General features: G+C 41.2%; 1 protein-coding gene across 2 annotated transcripts; it reads right to left on the bottom strand.

Annotated features, from left to right (window-relative positions):
- Window positions 1-3,890: 3,890 nt before the first annotated feature.
- Window positions 3,891-20,382, bottom strand: ITGB1 (integrin subunit beta 1). Of its 2 annotated transcripts, XM_053466400.1 has the most exons (17): window positions 20,178-20,382; window positions 12,992-13,057; window positions 12,379-12,468; window positions 11,688-11,904; window positions 11,439-11,609; window positions 10,858-11,096; window positions 10,024-10,179; window positions 9,589-9,684; window positions 9,295-9,384; window positions 8,999-9,139; window positions 8,318-8,517; window positions 7,873-8,111; window positions 7,275-7,497; window positions 6,135-6,367; window positions 5,802-5,968; window positions 5,357-5,437; window positions 3,970-4,019 (listed from the first exon to the last, which is right to left on the bottom strand). In XM_053466400.1, the coding sequence occupies exons 1-16, from the start codon at window positions 20,184-20,186 to the stop codon at window positions 5,363-5,365; spliced, it is 2,412 nt and encodes an 803-aa protein (XP_053322375.1). In that variant the 5' UTR covers window positions 20,187-20,382; the 3' UTR covers window positions 3,970-4,019; window positions 5,357-5,362. The 2 variants fall into 2 exon arrangements, with proteins under 2 accessions (XP_053322376.1, XP_053322375.1); XM_053466401.1 differs by lacking the exon at window positions 5,357-5,437 and having other exon boundaries at window positions 3,891-4,019; window positions 20,178-20,379.
- Between the last annotated feature and the right edge of the window lie 3,650 nt (window positions 20,383-24,032).

Here is a 24,032-nt window from a genome sequence, read left to right as displayed (position 1 = left end):
GATATGGACAATTCAACTAAAACATACATTTTGGTCTTCGAATGCCATTAATGAAAGTGCTCTACTTCATAGTTGCTTTGATGAACTATATCCATATAATTTAGTAAACATTACAAACATTGTCACTGTATTTGCAAACAAGGTCTTACGAGTGATCAGTTGAATTAACGATTAACTCAATTGAGCAGACTCAACTTGTCACATTCCCTTGCATGATCCCCCACAATTCTGTGGGCTGTGTGTGAGTGCCGGTGACTTTAAATATTAAGATATTTTTTAAAAGAAAAATGTATATTTTAAAAAAATTTAAACAGGAGTTCCCAGGACCTCCAAATAACCAAATGGAGGGCAGTAAAAGCCCCCCCCCACCCTGTAAGCAGTGAGGTATATTTTAATAACCCTGGGGGGTATATGAACCTCTGTAAACCTTATCTCCCCCATGCCATGCTACTGGGGAAATGGTGAGGGTGAGGGGAAGGCATTGCTTGGGCTCTATTCGTCCCATAAATATAAAAAATAACATCCATCTGCACCCAGACAGGGAGGGTGTAAAGAGCCCGTATTACAGAACTTGCAATGAACTTTAATATACATTCTTTGTTGGTGGGGATTTATGGGAGTAAAGTACACATTTTATAAAAGTATATAATAAAACCCCATTGCAGGTTTATATATTCAGTTACATATTCGAGCATAAGAAAATGAACTGCTAAAATGTTTAATTAGACCTCAAACACTACTTTGAAATATTTGGCGTAGCTCTCATCACTAGTAAAAGTGATGACCCTGCCCTAGGTACGGCCAGGAGGTGTCAGCTTAACATTACGGAATTAAGTTAATGAACATGCTATGCGGGTGACACGCGGGATTGTTCTCTTACTCCTGTAGACTTTGTCTTTGTTTCTGTAGAGGAAATCACTGGTTATTTTAAAGTAATATCACACCCATGATTAACACCTTCAGGCCCCAGAGCTATTTTTACGTGGGGTTTTCAGAATAAATAGGGCTTTCGTCTGAAACCTCCATCGCTTCCATAGTACCCTGCAGGAAAGTACTTTTAAGACTTATGGCTTGAAGGGTTAAACTTTTTTACATGTAGTCCTAAGGCAATGGTATGAAAGGGTTTTCGCAGATGCGCTCTTGGAGGAATTTTGGTAGGCTGTCCGCTGGTGTCCCCAGTTTTCTCGGTTTGAAGTTAATGGCTATCACCGTGGTGGTTCGCTGGAGTCCTAGAGCCTTAGAAATGGCTCTGTAACCCTTTCCAGACTGATAGATGTCAATAACTTTGTTGCTCATCTGTTCTTGAATTCCTTTAGGTCGCAGCATCCCGTGTTACATTTTGAGACCTTTTCGCCCGTATCGTTTTGCAAGACAGGTTCTATTCAACTGATGTTTGGGTTCAACAAATGCTTGCAGTAACCATGCCTGGGTGTGTCTAGTGAAATTTAACCCAATTATCAAATGAATCTGGTTATTAAGGGGGCAATTCATTTCACATAGAGCCAGGTAGGGGTTGGATAGGTTTTTTTTTTCTTTTTATATATGCACTTTGTATTTAATCCAGTTACCTTTAATATTAAAATTAGTTTGATGTTCTGAAACATTCATTTCACAAGTTTGACAAATATACAAGAACAGAAGAACAGGGAAAATACTCTTTTTAATGGAGTACCTAGTACCTGTAGTCTTGTTAGCTGTTTGAATGTTGTGCAAAGTCTCCACGGGGGTTACAATTTTACTTCTGTAGTAGACATCTGCTCAACTGGTGCGGATATATAATAAAAAAAGGAATCTACCTTTATTTGGTTTAGTTTAAGTTATTAAACATGTTCCTCTCCAGTTGTAAATAAGTACTATTGATAAAAAATACACAGTATTATCTTTGTTTTTTAATTGAAACCACAATTTCCTGCTTGTGTCTCAGATGGAGCAGAGGCGGAAGTAGGGCAAAGCTCTAGACTGTACATTATGCTCTGTCTGGACAATGCTCAATTGTTTAGAGAGCTTCCTCCATGGCCCTACCATAAAATGTCATTAAGTGCAAGTCTGGCTGAGGAAAGACAAAAGATTTAAGTTTGATCTTGCTTTGGATTGAAAATTGAGTAAGCTGGCATCCTGGCAGAAAGACAGTGAGGGATTCATTGTAGGCCAAAGTGATCAACTACCGGCACTCAAAACACATCCACCATCACAGCCTTTTTAAAGTTTTATCAGATTAAAAATTATTGAAAAATGTTGCATTTTTTTTGCATCAGCCACTTTTATGTGTTCTCTAGACGAGCCCCCGACTCCTTATCATACTACCTGTGGTAAAGAATACCACATGGTCGCATTCAACAGACTAATGAGGATCTATGCAGGGACGGGTAAATAAAAAAATACCTCTTGTAACACTAACTTGATTTGCAGCATCCCGGGCACCTTATTTTACTAGGTTATGTTTTCTATACAAATTAACATCATGCCAACATATGGAAAATGTTAGAGATTCCTTCCGAGTGGCTATACAATTCAGAATAGTGTCCCCCCCCCACTTGTTTTCCTTTGATATATTCAAGTTCTTACTCACTCCATGAATGTTCTCATTTCATACACTAGTTTTATCTGTACTAGTTCATGTACGCCAAAGATTTCCAGTCCCCCACTTCACTATTCAATTTAAAAAAGGGCAACACCAGCAGCTTTCTCAAACTAGATTGGCCAAACTGGTCCTGCAGAACACGGACTGAAGACATCTTACCGACTTCCATACATCTCTGGCAAACAAAGGGTTCTATTCACTAAACCGAGTTTGCAGTTTCTAAATGAGGAGCCTTAATAGGTTATCTGTTCAACGCACGTAATCCCATTATTTCTTACACCCCCCCCCATACTAACATTTCTTGCAGCAAAGAAACATTTTCTCCAGAAACATGGCACACTTTTTATTAAGGAATTTTATTTAATAAATAATGTCTGTTAACAGCATTGTAAAAAGTGAACACCTGCTAAAATAAAAAGGCACTTAAAAACAAGATTGTGACAAATATTAAACAGAGGCAATACAAATGGTCCAAGGCAAAAATACAATGAGTTTGTATGGCACGATATCAAATCAAACAGTCTCAGACCAGGATAAAAAAAAAAGTCAGTATATCACAGTATGGAGCGGACAGCTTTAGATTTTGCAGCCATAGTTACAAACCGAAATTAAAGTCATGATGATGTACAGACCCATTAAGGGGTTAAGAAAGCACAAAGCAGCACCAGACACAAGACAAAAAGACTAGGACAAGACATGATTTAAGGCCTTTAAACAATTGAACGCACTGATATTCGCCTGGTTTAAGTCAGGCAGCAAGTCATACAGAGCTGGAATTTACCGCTGGAACAGGTTTGCACCCACATTATGGAATATCCGCCATTCCCCGCATTATCACATACACTACCCTCTCCATTTATATCACAGAAAACCTCATATACAGTACTTCACATACACCACCAGCCCATCATCCTAAACGCCTGCGGTGTGCATCACGATGGCTTTGGCTTGCGGGTAAATTCCAACCAGATACTCCTTGTAAGGCAGAAATATAATACTCTGATCGGCGTAGCCCTGCGATAAAGCCTGACCTTGATCTCTCTCCCAAAGAAAAGAAAAAAAAAAGCTTACAAAAGAAAGTGAAAGGCACTGTGTGACCTCAACGGGAGTATACATTGTAGCAGTCTACTATATCCTGACAGTCCAATGGCAGAAAGAAAAAAAAAGTTATTTCTTGCAATTTTTTCTCTATTTCCTTTACAGAAACTGTACAAAAGAAAAAAAACAAAAACAAAACCCCAAAAACTTGCATTATAAAACATATCCAATCCGTTAGTAAATTACTGTCTCCCTGTGGCAACTGCCCCCCCAAAAATAAAAAAAAAGCACTTTGCATACAGTGTTGTGAAATTTACAAAAATCAAAGCGTCGTTCATTTTCCCTCATACTTTGGATTCACCACAGTTGTCACTGCACTCTTGTAAATTGGATTTTCACCCTAAAAGCAAAAGAAAGGTTTGAAGTTAGTATTGCAAAATTCAGACAATAAAACCAAATTGAAATGTTACAATTCTCAAAGAAACCCAAAAAACCAACTGTGCCAGCATGCACAGCGTGCCAAACCACCACAGCCGTGGAGCACAGGGAGAGCACTTATTTGGTTAAAGAGACAGACTGATGACGTTACTTAAGCTTTTAGCACATTTATAGTTAAGTGCACACACCACACGCTTGGCAATGTCGTTAGCGTCGCTTTATACAAAGACATACTAACAGTGTCAATTCGCTATTCATTTCAACAGGAAATAACACCTTCTATAACCGAGCGCCGAGACCGTGAAATATGCAAGTACCAGGTAGCCTCGGCTCCTAAAATGTGGTCGACTTGATGGAACTTCTGTTGCCATAGTCTCTCATCACTGCTTTCAACATGGTGTAACAGAACACTACCCCCCCAACAAACCAGCTCATTTTATTCTGTACTATTGGTGTCAATTCTCCAAATATTGGTCTCTGTATATAAATGCCCTGGAACGTGCCAGCTTTGCTAGCTAGGTGCCACAGAGCTTTCACAGAGGGGGGGTCTGTTCCACTCCAACAACAATGCAAGAGATCAAAAAGCCGTGACCCCAAAACCCCACAGGCGAGTGTTAAAGGGCAGTTCCTGATTTTAACTGCAGGTTTTATGATGCAGCAGACAGAATACCCCAATCATGATAACCCAAACTACACCACAAGCATTCAAAATGGTGGTCACTGTACTACGCCTGGTTACTAGAATTTACTGCTTGAGGAGGACTGGGCTCTGAAACATACATTTTGTTAAAATCTTGGCAGAGGTGTTAGTTATTCCCCTGCCACTCATGACCAAAGAGAATACGACACATACACACAGGAATACACACACGTCAGGTTGTTGGGATGTGAACCCGAGAGGTCCCCCCCCCCATTCTCTCCTTTTTAAATGTAGTCACATCAATAACATTTAACTCCGATTATAACAATGCAAAAACAAACAGAATTGCCTGATTTCACAGGTATGTCGGTGCAGTGTAATGCTTTTGGAATTATAATACAGACATACATCCGCACTACAAAGCCGTTCCAGTTACATTTTGTCCAATGATCTGATTTCTGTCTATAAGGTATGAAAACAGGCGGTAACGCGGACTATGGAACCCCGGACAGCAAAGTTAGAGAGGACTTGAGAAAGGAAGCAAAACAGGAAGACAGGAACATTGTGCAGGAGGACAGCATTGTTAAGTTGAGAAAAGAAACAGCAGGAGGAAAAAAAGAGGCATGCGTAAAGAGGAGGCAGAAAAAGAGAATACAAACTGAGATTTATAGAGCAGCTTTGCGTCCATAGTTTGGATTCTTGAAAATATCTATAGGACTCTTGTAAATTGGGTTCTCTTGCTGGAGAAACGGATCCACAGAAAAGAAAACATGAACTTCAAATCCATGAATACAAGCAGCTATATGCTAAACAGGTCTGGTTAACAGACTAGTTACTGAAGTGAAAAGTATATATTGTAACTAAAGTCAAATGCAAGTCTATATTAAACTGCTGCCTGCATAATGCTTTGTAAAAAGTACCTTTCATAATAGCCCCTCTCAATTTTTTGGTCGGATATTTTGCTGGACGGAGGCAAATTTCTATTAAACAGTTGAATGCCTCACAGCACCACCAATGAAGAACACACAGGAGAGTAACTTCCAATTTGTTTTGCTTGTGTGTAAAGTTTTTTTTTAAAAAAACTTAAAACAAAACTGCACTTACAGTATCCCACTTGGCATTCATCTTTTCTTTCTCAAATTTGGCAAACTCTCTTCTGTCATGGATGATCATAAGAAGCTTCCATATAAGTAGTAAAGCCAGACCAATGAGAACAATTCCAGCAACCACACCAGCTACAATGGGAATAATGTCAGGGCCACTGGGACACTCTGGCAAGAGGAGAAAAAACACACTGTTAAAATATCATTCAAAACATACTGTAACCTTACAGAGTATCTTATAGGGCTGGGCTGAAAAAGTCTAATATAATCAAACTTTAGCATTAAGAACAAAAACGTTAGACTTGTGTAGGCATCTCAGTTACGAGGATGTTACCTGGGTCCTTCACAACATGCGCATGGATTTCCGAGTTGGCGTTCACCGAGTATGTGAAGTAAAACCAGCAGTCTTGCGCATCTTTCTCCTTGCAGTGACTCAAAGCATCTACCTGGCCTGGCTGAGGCAAGTCATCTCGACTGTCCACCTTGGTGATATTGAAATACATGCACTCTTCCTGGCAGGTTTCTTGCTTCTGGCCCTTCTGGAACGCTCTACACTGGACACACTCCCTTAAAAAGGAAAGAATCCATGCAGGATATTATCGTACGTGCAAAAAATGAACAAAATGAGCAAGGGAGTCTGTCGTTTTTTCAAAATGTAACATTTTGCAGCTGAGTGATTATGGTAAAACTTCATGCCAAAACATATTTCCCACTAAAAACAGAAGGCAGGAATGTACAAGATTCTTAGGAAATAAGTTTACTCCCTCATTTGCTTTTGCTAATGCCATCACTGGCTGACTAATGACATTAAATGTGTCATTCACAAATGTTTTGCCATCGAAGTTACTTTTTTTTTAAAAATCTCAATAGACAATTATAAGTATGACGTCACGACGTGCCAATCTAATTGCATGTAATAGGAGGTTTCCCATAACACAGGTGCAAGTGAAGTTGGGCTGGATACAGGAGAGCTTCTAAAATCTCCACTTTGACAATTAAAGCGTTATACACTCACTGATAGCAATTCACCATCTGATGAGTTTATTTACCACCATATCAGACGACTGCATGTTTCTCTGTTAGTTTTAGATCACGGCACCCCCCAAAAAAGACAGATGATAGGGAATCAAGGTCAATTGTTTTAGTTTTACAGGGGCTGATGTAGGATACTTTTTTTTTTTTAAACTAGGCTAAAACACACTTTCTTGGCAACATTAAAGATGAATATCTCCGGATCTGCAAGTTGGATTCATTAGATTTAAAACAAAGCGATTAAAGCTCAAGCTAGCCCTTTTATGGTGATTTTAGTGGCAATCTGTTCACAGGGTTTGGCTGTAGGTCTGATGTGTTTCTGTAGTTGGGTTCTCAGAAACTACACAATGCATTTGTGTGAAATTTGCAGGGTTTGCCATTCCAACCAGGAATCAAAATTTGAGACAATGTAACATTGTGCTCTCAGGACTGTGTTACCTACTTGTGCTCGTTACAAACACCGGTGCACGTCTGACACATTTCACAGGTAGCTCCTTGGAATTTGGGGTCCGTACATTTACATCTTCCACAGTCGCAGATTCCTCGGCCGTTACAGATTTGCCCGTTTGAGGCAAGACAGGTTGATGTATCCTCCGAGCAGTCGCATGCATTACCAGAGTAATTGGGAAAGCATTCGCACACTCTACACTTGCAAATACCTCTGCCTGAAAATACATATATATATTGTTTGAAAACACTAATTACTTTCCAGTGACGAGTTATGCCATATGGCCAGAAGAGAAGAGACAATATTCATGAGATTGACATTTAAACCCCCTGGGAGATTAACATAAGACCTCATCATACAGCGAGGACCATCATCAAAATGTAAGGTTGTTTCCCTTTACAGAGAGGGAGTAGATAAGGGAAAGCTCACAGGGGTTGCTCCCCTTTTACAGACCAGTTTCAAAAGTTCTTGTGTTAGTAAACACAACACTTAAACGCCTGAAACCACTTAAGACATACATTCTGTTTCTGCATGAATTGACAAGGGAGAATTAAGTGGACAGAGACTAGCCATGATATATAAAATTGCTTACCTCCACAGATTTGGCCATTTGATCTGTCACAGTTAAAGTTGTCACATTCACAATATTTGCCAGAGTAGACTTCATTAGGATTGTCTCTCTTTTTACACACACATTGGCCACAGATACAGTCCCCATTGTTGCTGCAGATTTCAGAGCTATTGTCTTTTCTACAGAAGGCATCCATGTCTTCACTGTTAACCTCGTCGGTGCTGCACTCGCACTCTTTTCCAATACGACCATCATTGCACCTGTAGAGGGGAAAACATTGTTTAGAGATACCATACGTGATTAAATCCTAGAAACCCCACATTTTATACAACGTATCTAAAATCTGCTGCAAACCAGTATTACTATGTACATGCTGGCCACAAAAACAGGTTTAAGGACAAACAACCCCACAAGAGTATTGTAGCTGGCTTCCTGCAGTTAATGTTAAAGAAAAAAAGTCTGGTACCTGCATGCTCCACATTCAAAGGTGCCGTTTCCATTGTGACATTTTGGGCTGTCCGGGATGCCGTCTTGCTGACATTCACAGTCACAGATAAAATGCAGAAGAATTTCTACTTCTTCAGTAAATCCCAGAGGTTTGATTTTAATGGATTCCGGAGGCCCTTTATGACACTTCTTAGCAGTCACGCTTATCTCAAATTCTACCTGCAATAAACCAAGACACTAGGATTTGTACTTTGTCTCCTCTCTAGTCATCTACATTCATGTATTTAACAATGTAGAGTGCATTAAGGGATATTTCAGGTATCTGTCCAAGAAATTGACCAAGTGTTTTTATAATAAAGCCATTGTACAGTGTTGGCGAAACTGGTTTATAAAATTATAACCGATTTACGCACATAGCCAAAATTAAAAAAGGTACTGCGATCTCAGAATTGACAAAATCTCTTAGTTTGTTGCCAAATTTAGCATGTTTTACACATATTGTGGTAGAATAGAGTAGCAACAGTGATTAAGGGTTTATGCATAATGATATTAAAACTGCTTTTGCTATACATATACTGTATAATACAGCTATGTACTCTCCTTTCTTAGGTAGGTCTGTTGGCTTAAGGTAATAAGTTTCCTACTCAGAGCAAAAAATGTATTTAATGACAAGTTAGGCCGGCATATAGAAACAACTTACCTGATCCCCAATAGAGATGTTGGAACATTTCCTTCCATTCTCTCCTGTACCTTTGACACCATTCTTACAGAATGACTTATAATTTATAGTTACGCCCTCTGGCAATTTGCTGTTTTCCAAAATAAGTTCCGAAGATAGAGACTGAGGAGGGAAAAATATAAATCGGTGATCTTATATCTCTTGTCAATACAGGAAGATTTATGTATTATGAAAAAAAAAAAAAAAAAAAAGCTTTTTGGCACCCGCAGTGGAAAATACTAAATTGAAGCTACAAATCACAATACGTAAAGGCTTACATTGTAGGAATCAATAATCAGTTGGATGACGTTGCTGGAGTTTGCAGACAGTGTTCCCACAGCAGATTTTGGGATTAGATTCTTAAGCTCCTGTAAAATAATGTAGATGGGACATTATTGCAGAGAAGTGACAAATAAAAAACAAAAACACCCACATCGCTCTTTATTATAACAGTTGCTTAAAATGGACTTTAGTACCGCAGCCCTGAGATTTATAGAACTAAATAACTTTTTTTAAATCTCTATATTAACCAATGCCAACTTCAAAGTGAAGGCTTGATCTGCAATAATTACCTTATAAACCGGCTGAAATTCCTCAGTAACAGCAAATATAGTTTGTATGTTGTTTTCGCTAAGTTTTTGCACTAAGTGAGCAATGGAGGGATAGTCCTGTAGAGAAATTAAATTATATAAAAAATATTTCAAACTAAAGAAACAATGAGCCGAATAAAACCACGAACTACAAAACATTTAAAAACAAAAACATACAAGTGGGCACAAACTTTAATATATAAAATTATACTCACAGTATAGTGTTATTCTCATAGATAACAGGATTTTAAGAGTCAATGCAGTCACGGTATCCATAAAATTCTAAATATCTAAGCCTAAAAGCCCTGCTTTGTCTCTAGTGACCCTTTAAAAGATTTGCGGTTTTATTATGTATTGGTTTATATGGAATCATATGACCTGAGCTGGACCAACCAACCAAACAAAGCGTTTACTTACATAATAATGGCTCATGGTGTACATATTGTCATGCATGTGACATTTGCCATCGTTCGGTAGGACTATTCCACCCAATTTACCATCACCTGCAAAATGGAAGCCAGCATCCGTGGAAAAGACTAATAAGCGTGTAACATTTCTCCAGCCAATGTGCTCCTAAAAACAAAAACAAAAAAAATTATTGTCTGAACATACCAGGACATACAGAATTAGTTAAGATCAATAAAGATGGGGATAGTTTGCACACCAAGCAAAGAGAATCTGCAAACAGACCACTTCCAGAAAACGATGTCAAGGTGGAAGCTCTATGGCGTTTTCCAGCATTACAAACATACCAAATGAAGCTTAGAACCACTTTGTATTTTAAAGCAACTGCCCAAAGCACTCCTTTTGATGTACACGGACCGACAATCACAAAATGTAAGAAGTGTTTCATTGGGTTGAAGTACAACTCCCATGAGCCTCAAGCAGCACTCGACATAGAACGCAGTTGCTGGCTGCATGGACACCCAGGCTGACCAGCAACAACCGCTCTCCATTACACGTTTGCTAACGGCCGGCTGACAAAGGAAAAGCCTTCAAAGGCATTAGCGGTGTCAGATCTCATGTAAAGAAATAATTTCTCCTTTTAAATATTCTATCATAAAGAGGTTCCTTCTAGCTACAAATGAAGCCAGTGGGCTTTACAAAGTCTACAAAAGGAGCCTCTTGAATGCTTTTGCTCCTTTACAACATGACAAGGTGGGGAAATTCTGTAGAACCCCCTGCCATGCATTTGCAAAACAGACCACGCATACAATGTTCACGATTATATAGAAGAACAACATAACTTACTCCACACACTGCAACTTGCATTATTGCATCAAATCCACCCTCGGGGGAATCCAAGTTACCGGAGATGTGCTGTTTGCCTACAAGTTCGTTAAAGTAGCCCCCATCGGCTGTAAGATTCAGCACATTTTTATAGCTAAATGGGCTTGTGCAGTTTTGGTCACTGGTGCACGGGTTGATAAGTTTTGCAGGTGTTGTACTGATGTAAGGCATAACTGTTTTCTCCACAAAAGAGCCAAAACCTGCAACACAAAATTAGTTTACTATTAGCCTGAATAACAGCACATTCAGCCAAAGGGCCTGACCGGGGATTGACAGAGTAAAACAAAGCAATACTTTAGGTAAAGAGGGTCCAGCTCTCAAGCTCACATTAATGACTTTTATGTAATAAGATTCTAATTGTACATCCGGTGTCCTCCATACACAATAGTAGATAAGGGGCACCAACATCATCCAGTCATGTATAGCTTATCATATAATGTGCCAAAAGCAGCCAAAAAAGTTTCAATGTGCTACCAAAGAATTAAACTGCTAAAGTATATCATGTAGGAAATGTAAAAAAACAAAAGGTGTGCAGCTCTTACCTATCCTAAAGTCTGAAGTAATTTTCTCCATTTCCCGCATGAGTGCTGTACCAAGGCTTTTCACATTCTCCAAATCATCCTTCATAGAATAAGAGAGGTCCATAAGATAGTATAAATCAATAGGGTAATCTTCTGCTCTTCTGAACATTAAATTGAATGTCTGTGGCTCCCCTGAGAGAGAAGAAAAAAGTTAAAATAAGAAAACATACAACTGCAGACAGGAATGAGGTCCAGCGGAGCGTTACATACCCATTCGCAGATGGAATTCTAATTGCTGGGGTCGTATCTGAGTGATATTTGCAGGGTCTATCCGCACTCCTTTGGCCTTATTAGTTATTGGATTGTCTCGGAGTTTATAGTTACTACCTCTGGGATTCTGAATTTGGTCTTCAGGGCAACCTTTCTGTTTCAACGCAGCCAAGTCATCGCAGCGTGCTGAAGTGGGCTCGCCTTCTTGCAGAAAGTTCTATATTAACATTAAAATAATATTACACTTACATCACGTAAAACAATGATGGAGCCCATTCTATACTTTGTTGATACAGTAACTGTATAAATCACACGTGTATGTAAATTTCAAACAGTTAGTTAAAAAAAATAAAAGTGTCTTTAAAGCGATATACAGCCGGGAAATGTGTATTTTGTGTAGTTTTATAAGCTCACTGCACAGTGTAAAAAGATAAAAAGAAAGTCAAGAGAATGCTATTGACATCTAGATACACATTGTTTAAACAGATAGAATTCAATTATATCTGAATAAGGTTGAAAAAGTTCCAAGTGCATCAAGTTAAACCCTTCTACCTAACCTTTCTACTCTTGATCCAAAGGAAGGCAAAATAACCCTAATTCAGCTACTCGGGGGGGGGGGGATAGAGTGGTGTTAATGCTCTGATATTGAGGACACATTGTATTCAACAGACTAGAATCACCACATACGCACCACGTCTGAGCACCACCCGCAGTTGGGTCCTGCTTGTATGCATTCCCCACATGATTTAGCATTGATTTTCAAACATTCAATTCCACCTGCATTAGAGGGAACAATGGCACATAAGTTAATTACTGTAACTAAATGTTCATTAAGTAGAAGCATTACTTAGGTGTCCAATTTTAATAAAACATTTTCTAGCATTGTCCAGATGCAAATTCAGAACCCTACTGCATCATCTTATGAGCTCTTTATCTTGATTAGTCTTACTTTACTGTTTGGCAGCACAACAGAATAAATGCCAATGAGCCGAACTACCCGGAAGCACAGGGAGCTGCGAATATGGTCTGAATGTGCTTTCTTGGGCAGCCCTGGAGAATTCCAGCTGATATATTTTGTCAGAAGAAAAAAACAAAACAAAACACTGAATGCTTTGATATTCTACACATTAATCTAGCCTAGCATATAAAACTATCATTTCAGAGGCCTTTTGATGTGTTAAAATGTTATCTGTCAATTTTACTCTAACTTAAAAAATGTTCAGCTGATGTCAGCAAGATCACAGGTAGTCAACTGCCCTATATGACTATTTTCACTGTGCCAGGCAGGCAGTAGATTGCTTACCTTGTTGAGCGCCGACGCATGAAAGTAAAGAAATAATCCCCACAAGGAAACACAGGTTACGCGCCATCTGAAAGGAACAGGAGATACAGTTTATGTATTTTACAATAATGTCACCATCAGGATATAGCCAGGTACAATGGTACAATATAAACCTGGAAATAAATCAAATTCACCCAACAAGCCATATGTGACACTCCAAAGCAGTAACACTCTGTAAAGAAGTAGTACTTAAAACGGCAATGGCTACAATAAGTAGATATGACCAGGACACTATAAAGAGATGTCATGTTTTTATCCGCTATATGTAACCAATCCTGTCATGGTGTACAAAATGCAAATACAGAAGAATGCTTTATTAGGCTTAAAATATACAAAGTCATATCACATGGCAAAATATTTTAGATCAACCCTATTTTGTTGAAATAGAGAATACAACCTTAACCTTCCTTTACCAACGAGTCACATGCAAACTTCATTGTATCCGGATGCACACGGGGAGAACTGGCTTCACAGATACTAAAGCCAATATATCATGTACATATAATTGCTGTTAGATTTGTAAACAAAAGAAATGTGCTTCAAAAGGAGGGTTGTGCAGGTGTTTTGGGCAGTGGGCCACTTCATCAGAAGTGTAGACAAGTACTCGTTTGTCATTGAAAAAATATGGTCTTTCAGCTGTGTAATGCATGTTAATACAGGGTTAATTTGGCAAAAACATGTCGACAGACATCCAGACACTCACATCAACACAACTAGACACTCACCACATGCTACACTATATACAGTAAATAAGGTCTGTGGTACTAAAGACCCCACTATGAATGAAGGGGATGGCATGGAGATTTATACAATTTTTAATGTAAACATTAAACATGTAAACCAGTGCAGCTTTTAGAATACCGGAAATGTTATATTATAACAGCTTCTACTACCCGAGTTCCATCATCCTTCTCTTCACCCCACCCTTACAACACTTTAATAAAGCTATAAGCAACTTAATGGGGCAACAATGTAACCGAAAGAACATTACAAACCCAGTGAACACATAGTCTGCGCATAAAGTGGGGTTCTAATACATACGTGGCTTACTTAAAGCTGTAAATACCATAGCCTGTATTTTGTGTGAAAAAAAAAGATCATTCCAAACACATTACCAACACCAAGTCTGTCTTACATGTTCCAACAGCATTGCTCAATTGTCAATACGTTTTAAGCGTCACCACCTTTCTAAATTGTACTTTAAAATGAATAAGCGTAATGTTCCATTACTAAGCCCCCATGTTAGGTAATGCTGAAGGCAGATGTGTAACAGACCCATGGAGACCATATAAATAAATGTCCTGAAATAACCAATGCACACTGACTAACGGCTTGGAACAGCAGCATTCTTAGGCCGAGAGCGGATTCCGAAACGCCAACGTTTCCATATAAGGGCGTCCCGTTGCCGTCCAGCAGACTTGTCTGGGCCGCCTCCATTCGCATTAGTCAGTTTCCTCTGAGGACAACGCACACTTTAACCTGTTTGCTGCCTGTATTCTCACACTAGCCGTACCCAGGGAAGTGGTTATAGATTCTGTAAATCTGAAAGCAGATTCATTTGTTTTTTGGTTTCGTCTTGTCCCTGCAGAAATCTTTCGCTGTGCTTTTGGTAGGGCTGCATGGGGCATTAAGTTGTACCTTTAAAGATGGTTGATGTGTAAAAGGTCTGTTATGGCACTTCCTTAGAATTCAGCTCATGTATTCAGACAACATCCTAGTAAAGGGGTGTCCAACTGCGGCCCTCCAGCTGCTGCAGGACTACATCTCCCCATCCTCCTCAGCCAGCCCCTTAGCTGAAAGAGCATTATGGGAGATGTAGTCCTGCAGCAGCTGGAGGGCCGCAGGTTGGACGCCCCTGTCCTAGCAGAAGAATTTCTGTGCTTAGGTTCATGGTAATGCACTTCAATGGGTGATGGAAAGGTTTTTAGGCATCCTTTAGCAGTCAGCATTAATTCTTCTGGTGCTAGAACGCAGATGCCCCTTGTGGCAACGCCACACCAACATCTTTTTCTAGTGTGCCAACCGGACTGCTAGACAGGAAGATTGCAAAGCATCCATAAAAGTCACATGTGGTGAAAAAAAAACATTAAAAGAAGAAACTCCACACCACTGTTTTACACAGAAAATAACCATATTCTACTGACATTGCCTGAAGAGGATTACTCAAGTAACTGTAGCAACAATGACCGCAGCTACAGTGGAAAACCTAAAACAGGCAACATTTCTTATAAAGCTTAAAGAAACAGCTTAAATGCTGCAGACCACACCAACGAGGGATGCATTATCAAGTACTAATTAAGCACTTTCATATGAATGCTATGCTGTCTGACGCCAGCTTTGGTTAGCGGGGAGTATAGTACACATGTGCAGTGTTAAGCGGGGATGCGATCAGCCAAATGCATCCCCTTTCAAGTCAATGAGCTTAGGACAGAGAAAAGCTTAATTGTATAGATAAGACTGCTGAAACTCTCTTGGATGGGGGGCAGTATACAAGTTTGGTACTCAGGCATCATATGTATTAAAGTGCATATGATGGCTGGGGTGTCCCTATAACAAAAAAGCACCCCTTCTTATATAAGAGGCATCAATATATTGCTTCATGGTCCTATATAAAGTTACCCAAAATGGGAGCAGAAGTAATTTTTTTTTCTATGGAACACAGACAGCTCTTTGGCTCCTCGGACATCAAGGTATTAAAGGGGTAGAGCACGGCCCCATATGCCTCCAGTGCATAAAGGCTGTAGTAGTGCAGGACATTTCTTCTGCAATGCACCAAACAATGTTTTTAGTCCTTGAGGGTTAAAGTAAGACTATGGAACAGCTCACATGGCAATAAAATACATTATGCTAGCAGAATTGTCAGCTGCCAACTCACAGACACATTCTATTTTGCTTCTGAGAAGCACAAAATTTGGCTTGCACCCTTGTCTAGACAGGAATTGCAGAGTGAATGTAAAGGTAATCAGAAAACACACTAAAAGCCTGAAAAAAACATTAAAAAAGGGAGGACCTTAGTCAGCATGTGTGAAACTAAAAACCCTTTTTGACATCCTCAAGACTACCTCTACAGAGTTTATCTACTTTGCAGCTGCCCTTTTAGGCTGATGTAGAAGCCCGGCGTGTCATGGGTCATGGGTCCCGGCAGCATTCAATCCGGAGTACTGGTGCAAGGCGAGAATGCGCTGGGAGTGAAGCAGCTGGATGGTTGCATGTAGCCCAGGCCGGCATAATGTTAGCCTCCAAGTGTTCACATTTCTAGCTGGCATTTTACCTTCAGTTGTTCAAAGTACACATGAAAGGGTGAGAGATGCTCTCTGATTTGGGCGAGTGCTTACATTGGGATAATTTATGTATTGTGTTAAGCTGTAATTGAAAAGTCTAGCTTGCTACAAAGATGTCAAAGGACAAATATAGCACGTTACCCAACGATAAGATTTTAAGAGACCCAAGCAATCTAGAAAGCTTGACGTCTAATGTCAAAGGTAACATTTAACACACCTGCTGTGAAATACTCTTTCCACATGTTTACAATGCAACAGCGGCTAGAAAATATAGAATCTTAATTATAGAATTACAGCAACTGCTCAGTTATTACAGCCAGAGAGAGAATGGAAAATTATTTCGCCAGCTGAAAATATAAAATGTATCTAGTTTGGGATAAAGCATGCTATCTTTGGATAAGAACGATCCCGTTTTCCTCCTCATACAATCAAGGTACCCTCACATTTCCCAACCAAGATATCAAGAAATGGGTATAAGTAAAAAAAAAAATATACCGTATTGGCTCGGATATAGGCCGCCCCTGTATATAGGCCGCCCCCTAAAAGTTTGGTGCTTTTTTAAAGAAATTTTTTTTTTCTTTAAAAAAGCACCAAAAACATGCTGCCACTCTGCCCCCCCCCGAGATATGCTGCCACTCTGTCCTCTCCCCCCCCCAAGATATGCTGCCACTCTGTCCTCCCCCTCCGAGATACGCTGCCACTCTGTCCTCACCCCCCCTCGAGATACGCTGCCACTCTGTCCTCCCCGCAATATGCTGCCACTCTGTCCTCCCCCCCCCAACTTACCAGAGCAGACTCCCGGGTGTCTTACGGGGCCGGAGGGGGACATCTATGCACATCGTGTATACAACTCCCGGTGCCGGCACTCAGCGGAAGTGCCGGTACCGGAAGTTGTATACGCGTATTGCATAGATGTCTTCCGCCGGCCCTGCAAGACCCGGGAGTCTGCCCTGGTAAGTCGGGGGGGGGGGGGGGTTAGAATGCATCGTGCGCACGTTCACCGGCAACGGCGCATCGCCGCTGCCGGTGAACGTCCGTGCGATGCGCTTAGACAACCTCCCGTGCCGGTACTCCCCCCCGTGGAAAGTGCCGGCAGGGGAGGCTGTCTGAGCGTATCAGACAGTAGGATACAGGTCCCCTGCACCGCTGCGGGGGATCTGTATCCTAACCCCGCTGCCTGCCCGGCGCCCGGGACTGCATGTCCCGGGCGTCGGGCGCTAGACCCCGAATATAGGCCGCACCCCCACTTTAAAGACTTAAAGTGGGGGAAAAAAGTGCGGCCTATATTCGGGCCAATACGGTATATATATCAACCTTTCTTCATTTCAGACCTCAGGGACATAGTCTATCCAGTAACGTAATGCCTCATATAGCATGTTAATGTCTGCTGGAGTGCATTTTATTGTATTGTTTAGTTACCCTCACTGAGTGCCAATGGTGTACCCGGGTAACATTAATACATACACAGAAACCAACTGCATGTATGATAGCAAAACATCAATGTCTATGTAGCGTACATGTGATTGGCAGCTGCTATTTCCCTTAGAGATGAGCTCTTGTTGACAACCAAGAAGCATACGGAGGTACGAGCGGGGGTTAAAAGAAGAAAACAAGTAACTGAGGAATATCCAGCACTTATTTGCCTGCAGTGAAAGGCACTGAAGGCCATGCAAAATCGGCTCCAATAAGCATTTAAGAAGAAAATAGGGATGGCGTGCGCGCTTTATAGTTACATCCAGTTATTACTCCAGATGTGACCAAAAACTATTAAAAAAAAATCTACCACTAGGTTATAATTCTGTCACAGCTAAAATAATGTGTTAAAGGAACAGCAGTCCTTAAATTATCACTTAACATATTTAAGCTCCAAAACTTCTCGTATAACATTTTTTTAATGAACGAGTCCCTACCTTTCCCATTCACAATATAACACCGCTCACAAAAGGAGAAATGCTCCAGGAACAGGCAATTTACAGGACTTACCTACAATAGCACTGATAATTTACATCTCTAGTTTGAAATAAAAAAATATATTAAAAAAAGCCCAAGCAGTAAGGCCTGTTACTTAAGGAAAAAACTGTCCTTGTCTTAGAAATGCCACCAGTTTATTTCCCTGGTAGCTGGTGGTCTAACTAAAAAAAATGGCTGGTGTCTGCGTTGGATTACTCTCGAAAGTTCAATACATACAAAGTACTTTTCAATTTGGAACCTCAAGACATAGAAGTCCACGGAAGTTCTCCGACAACATAAAAGCTACAGAGGAACAGCATGTACAGTACATTGTTCTATTGTTACGGAACAAAAACAATATTTTACCCTAACTTTTTAAGTAACAAGCTGTAAAGTAGAAACCATGTTGCTTTTTTGTTCAGGCACTCTCTCTCTCATGGATCGCTGCACTTTCTTTGAAAACAAAAGCACCCAAAAACACACCTTGAGGGAAGGAAAAAAAAGGCAGGCAAGCGCTGACACATCAGCTTCTGAAGTCAATGCCTGGAGCTAACCACTAAGAATCCATACAAAACAGCAGCACACACAAAGTCATAAGGAACCATACAAGATAAACTAACCCAAAAGTAAAATTTTGGGGCTTTTTAAAGCTTTTAAGGCGCGTTGCAAACATAGGAGGCAGTACGGGTTTACCAGAATTAAGATTTCATGCGTAGAACTGTAAAGATGCGATTTAGTAAAAGCTTAAAAAGCTGTGTTTTCTCCCTGCGTTTTACCCTACAAAGCCGTCCCTCCTTTGAATAAATCTGGTCTATACAGGAACTGCTATTTCTTGGAAAATACTTTGAAGTCTCCACATCTGTGTGTTGCGCAAACGTACATACCTAAGCAACAAAAAGAAAAAAAAGTGCCACACTTAAAGGAAAGGGGCAAGTCCCGGATCAAAGAGTCTAAGGCCTGGCCAGCGGTATTTCAGTACACAATGTATGTGCTTTCCGGTGATCTGCTGGTAAAAATAAACAGCCCCCCCCCCCACACACACACACCACCACTCCCAGGAAGTGTGCAGCTCCCCTCCCTTCGCAAATTCCTGCAGGGATACTCCCTACTGTACCAGGGTGCAATGGGAGGTGGGGAAGAAGCCGCATTGAACTACCGTCCGCCGTGTCAAATTCCAGGATGATTTCATAAGTTACTTTTTGTCTAGTTATCGGATACATTATCATTAAGTGACCTCTAAGGCACAAAGAACAAAAGGCTCAAGAATAACAAAATGACCCAAGCGTTTTACAGGCGCGGAGACTCTTGACAAACAAGAAAAATGGATAAACGGTTGAAGTGCCGAGATGTGGCAGTAGGAGGGTGTAGCTCGCTGCGTCAGGAAAGCTGGAAAATAACCAGATGACCTTCCCTAAAATTACAGTAGCCTCAGGCTATAAAAAAAAAACAAAACAAAAAAAAAGTGGTGAATGTATATGGCAAAACCTAAAAATGAATAAACTCGCTTAGTGAGAGACTTTCCACCCATAATAGCATCAGTTTAAACCCATCCAACAGAGCATAATCCAGGGGGCAACCAGAACACATATGGACCTATAAAAGCCCCTCTCAGGCCTGGGTAAAGTCCAGAAACCAGCTGGGCCAAGGCTTCTGTTATGTTACATTGTTATCAATGGTGTATAAATCAACGCTATATATACATACCGGTATATATACATATAATAAGGGTCCGGCTCACGACTGCCCCCACGGACGGCCCTCCCCGCCCAGCTCCCTGGGCTGACCTGCAGTATACCCCGTCACAGGAGCCCTCTCACGACCCCCACACACGCCTGGACGGGCCGCATTGCGGGCAGTCGGTGGAACGAAGTTAGTAAACTCGTAGCAAACCAACCCGTACGGAGAGCAGCAACTCACCTCCAGCATGGCGACCTCACAGCAGCGGCGGAACCAGCTGCCCCGCTCCCACCGGGCACGAGTGGTGCGCGTTAAGTTGGGTGGGGGGGGTCGGCTTGCCCAGGCAGGCGGTAAATGTCGGTATGTGTGTGTAACCCCAGGAAACTTCCCCCCGCGCCCCGCACAGCCGTACTGAGAGTGAGTGCACGGCCGCAGCTGCTAACGGTCTGGGGCACTCTGCGCGGTGACGTATCACACCTCCCCCTCCACGGGAGCGCGCTCCGGGCACTGCAGCGCAGGAAGCGAATTCCAGACGCGTGACGTCATTCGGGAGCGAGAGGCCGCGTGGGACGTGGGGATGAAGGGGGTGGCAGTGAGAGCTGGGGGCAGGGAAATGGAGTCCGGCCGCGTACAGCAAACAGGAAGCGGGACCTTATGATGGGGTGGGATAACAGCATGCACACCGTATATTCAGGGCCTATTATAGAGAATGGAAGCAAAACTACGGGTGCAGCTTGCGCCCACAGTTCCTCTTTTAGCGCTTAATATGCTTGAGTATCACAGTGTTTTACATTCACTATACTGATGTGCCATACCGATGTGTATATGCTGCTGGAAGGAGCATAAAATACATTATTTTCCAAAAGGTCTTCATTGTACGGATAGGTGACATCTTTTGGTGAAGCCAGGATCCAGCAGCTCCTCCTTGGCGTGTTGAAATGCTAAGAGTTGTATAGTTATATAATGTATACGATTGGAGGTCTGGCTCCCACTGTGGCCCTAACAATTTCGCGGACCCTCATCGCCATACGACGAGGACCGAGATCTCAGGCTTCATGGGAAAAAATCGATGTTTATTATTAAGCTGTAAATCACGGGGCTCGTCATCATACCTCGGAACGCTCCGGGTTTGACCCAGAAAACTCCGGGAGAAGCTCCGGGTCGTGGGAGCAGGGTCTTGACAGTCCCCACTCCCCACCAATTTCCCCTTTAAATGGGGTTTGCCCTTTAAATGGGGGCTTTGCCACAGTGTCTGGACCTGCCACTGACACCAGCGTGATCACCCACCGATTTAAGTGGGACGTCAGTGGGCAGTCCTGGCCGCGACCCGCAGGGGCAGGCTCCAGGTAGTTGAAGCCCAGGAGTTCCCAGGTATGCTCATCAAGTTGGAAATACAAGATGTTTGATGTCTAGGTTTGATGTTTTCAGAGGCGAAATGCTAAAACAAGATGACATTCTAGAGGTTTAGTAATGTAAAGACGTTTTTCTTTACCAAGAGAGTATTAAACATGCATGGGATAGACATATGGCTTCTGACTCTAAGACAAGACCAACGACTGATTAAGGTCTGCTTCTGAATATGATGCGATTGGATGGGCAGAATGGTTCTTTAAAATGCCTTTAATCTGCTTTTATCCTTTTTACCTCTTCTTTATGTCTACTATCCCAATTTCCTATCCTACAGTAAGCACAGGGAAGCAAAGAAAATCGCGCGATTCACGTATCGGTTTAGGTGCCAACATCTTGTCCAAATTACCACTCAAAGTTTTCTTTCGTTTTTTTGGATATATAGGGGGCGGACGTACCCTTTTGCATCAGTAAATGATTCAGCAAATGAACAGAGCTAATCGGTAATGTCTGACAGTTGATTTTTGGATCTCTTATTAATTGGCCGCTAGGCTGGACTGAGCGGTGCCTGTCCGCCCCGAATTAGCCTGTCTAAAAATACAGCAGCCACGGATCCAGCAGTTATTTATTGGAAGCAGACGTTTGGAGACCGCGTGACTTGCTTTATGTTCCGGAATAGCCTCCTTCGTATTAAAGTGCCGTGTGCCTCCCAATCCCCCCCCCCCCGGCGCTAGCCGCTTACGTATGTCCTGAAGATCCCGGTGTAAAAAGGCGCTCCTTGGGGCTGAATATTCACTGGTGCTGATCGTGCTCATACAGGTAGTGAGTCAGGTCAACGTGAGTCAGCGCTACAAAGTGACTTCCACAAGCGTCTTAACGCCGCAACAGCCAAAGCTTTTAAAACTGCCAGCCATTGTTTAACCCTTTGAGTGCCAGCTGTGTAGGCTATAGACATTCTTTCCTATTTTGTTGCATTACAACCTGGAATTAACGTGGATTTTTATTTGGATTTCATGTAATGGACATAAATTAAAAAAGTCCAAATTTGGTGAAGTGAACTGAAGAAAATAATTAATGTAATAAAAATTCTCCCCCCCCCCAAAAAAAACGGATAAGTAGCATGTGCATGTGTATTCTTACCCCCGTTGCTTTTCTTTGTTTCCAAATAAGCATGTGAAAATGTGCATGCGCAAAGAAGGCAGAGCTACTAATAAAATAGTCTGATTTTCCGTAAAACGTGCCGCTAAGGTTTTAAAAGACATCCCTCTAGATTGTAAACTCTCTGAGCAGGGCACTCCTTACCCACTGTTTCTGTAAGCCAAATTGTTGTGTTATATACTACTTGTTATGTCCTGTTTACTCATTGTACATCGCTACGGAATATGATGGTGCTATATAAAACAATAAATAATACTAATAATCCCCAGGTCTGTTTTATAGAAAATCCAACAGAGCGTTGGGTGTACCACTGATACTAGGCTGCGGTGGATGTAGACAGGCAAAAAGCAAGATACCACCACAATGATATGGTTAAAATATAAATTTGCATTTAAGAATCTGTTTAAGTTTATCATTAATGCACATATAGAAACCTCCCTGTGATTACGGACTGGTATTTTTTTGCCAAGAACAACAGGAAGCAGCTGGTCCATTTTGTGACGAGCGCTGAGGTTTCCTCACAATACTCAAAGGTGAATATAAAACCTATTTTGTGAAATATTTGATTACTATGCACTTTTTGGGATTGTTTCAGGACCACATCCTTTCTTTTTCTATGTATCCACTACATCGATATCTAAAAATGAGCAATTCCATTGCCGGATATCACTGGATTCCGCTGTTTTCGCTTGGAATGGGATTTAAGCCTTTCTACTTAAATGTGAATCTTACCCCAAAAAGTTTAGATGAAAGTTCATAGATTCCATTAAGTATTTACAAAAATAGATATTAACACTTCACATATATCCACTTGACATGTTGCTAATAAAATGTAACCTATCGGTTGAAGATATTTCCTGGAGGTCGAGTGGGTCAGGATGTGAAAGCAAGTTTTCCAGGTTGTTTAAAGCCAAAAAGTGACCCAAAATAGAAGCATGGCTGTCTTTAATAATAACATGCGTGCTGCTGTTAATAGTGTAGAGGTGGAGGTCTATGTTCTATGTGTGCCGAAGCTGGTTATACGTCATATCTTATGTCGTATTATACTGTCACTGCAGCATCAGACCGTGAGAGAAGGTCTTTGTAGACATCAATGCAGCCTTAGAGCATCTAACTGCTGTTTAGGGGACCCAAGGCATAGCAGCTGTTGACCCCTTAACGCAAGCCTGTTCAGATGGGGTATTTTGGATGACCTTCCCTGCTCAAACACCACACTGAGCTGATTCTTTATGGCAATGCTAATGAAGTCCTGCTTGTCCAAGGAAACCCTTTCCTCCGAAGACGTTCATTGGTCAGAGTGAGAGTCTGGTGAGACATTGAATTGTTTAGTAGATTACCTTACATAACATAGCTTAGAACAAATGCATATGGTAAATATACGTTGTCTGTCTAAAAATATAGAATTGCTTTAAAACAAAATAAATGATTATTTATAGAGATACAGACAATGTGATATTAGTAATATATATATATATATTGACTTATAGAAGCTGCAGTTTTAACTAGATATTTGTTCTCACCTTATACATGGACAAGCAAGGAATGTTTTCACCCATCTCAAGCAGGGTGACCTACTGTGTATAGATACCT

The sequence above is a fragment of the Spea bombifrons genome, chromosome 5 (assembly GCF_027358695.1).
Source record: "Spea bombifrons isolate aSpeBom1 chromosome 5, aSpeBom1.2.pri, whole genome shotgun sequence".
Taxonomy (NCBI): domain Eukaryota; kingdom Metazoa; phylum Chordata; class Amphibia; order Anura; family Pelobatidae; genus Spea; species Spea bombifrons.
Note: the sequence above shows the minus strand (reverse complement) of the source record. Positions and strands in the feature narration are given on the sequence as shown.

Excerpts from the sequence above, each read along its gene's own strand:
- ITGB1 (XM_053466400.1), bottom strand. Across the intron at positions 11,610-11,687 it reads AGAATTCCATCTGCGAATGG|GGGAGCCACAGACATTCAAT; the intron begins GTATGTAACGCT and ends CTTCTCTCTCAG. Across the intron at positions 9,140-9,294 it reads TGATTATTGATTCCTACAAT|TCTCTATCTTCGGAACTTAT; the intron begins GTAAGCCTTTAC and ends TTCCCTCCTCAG.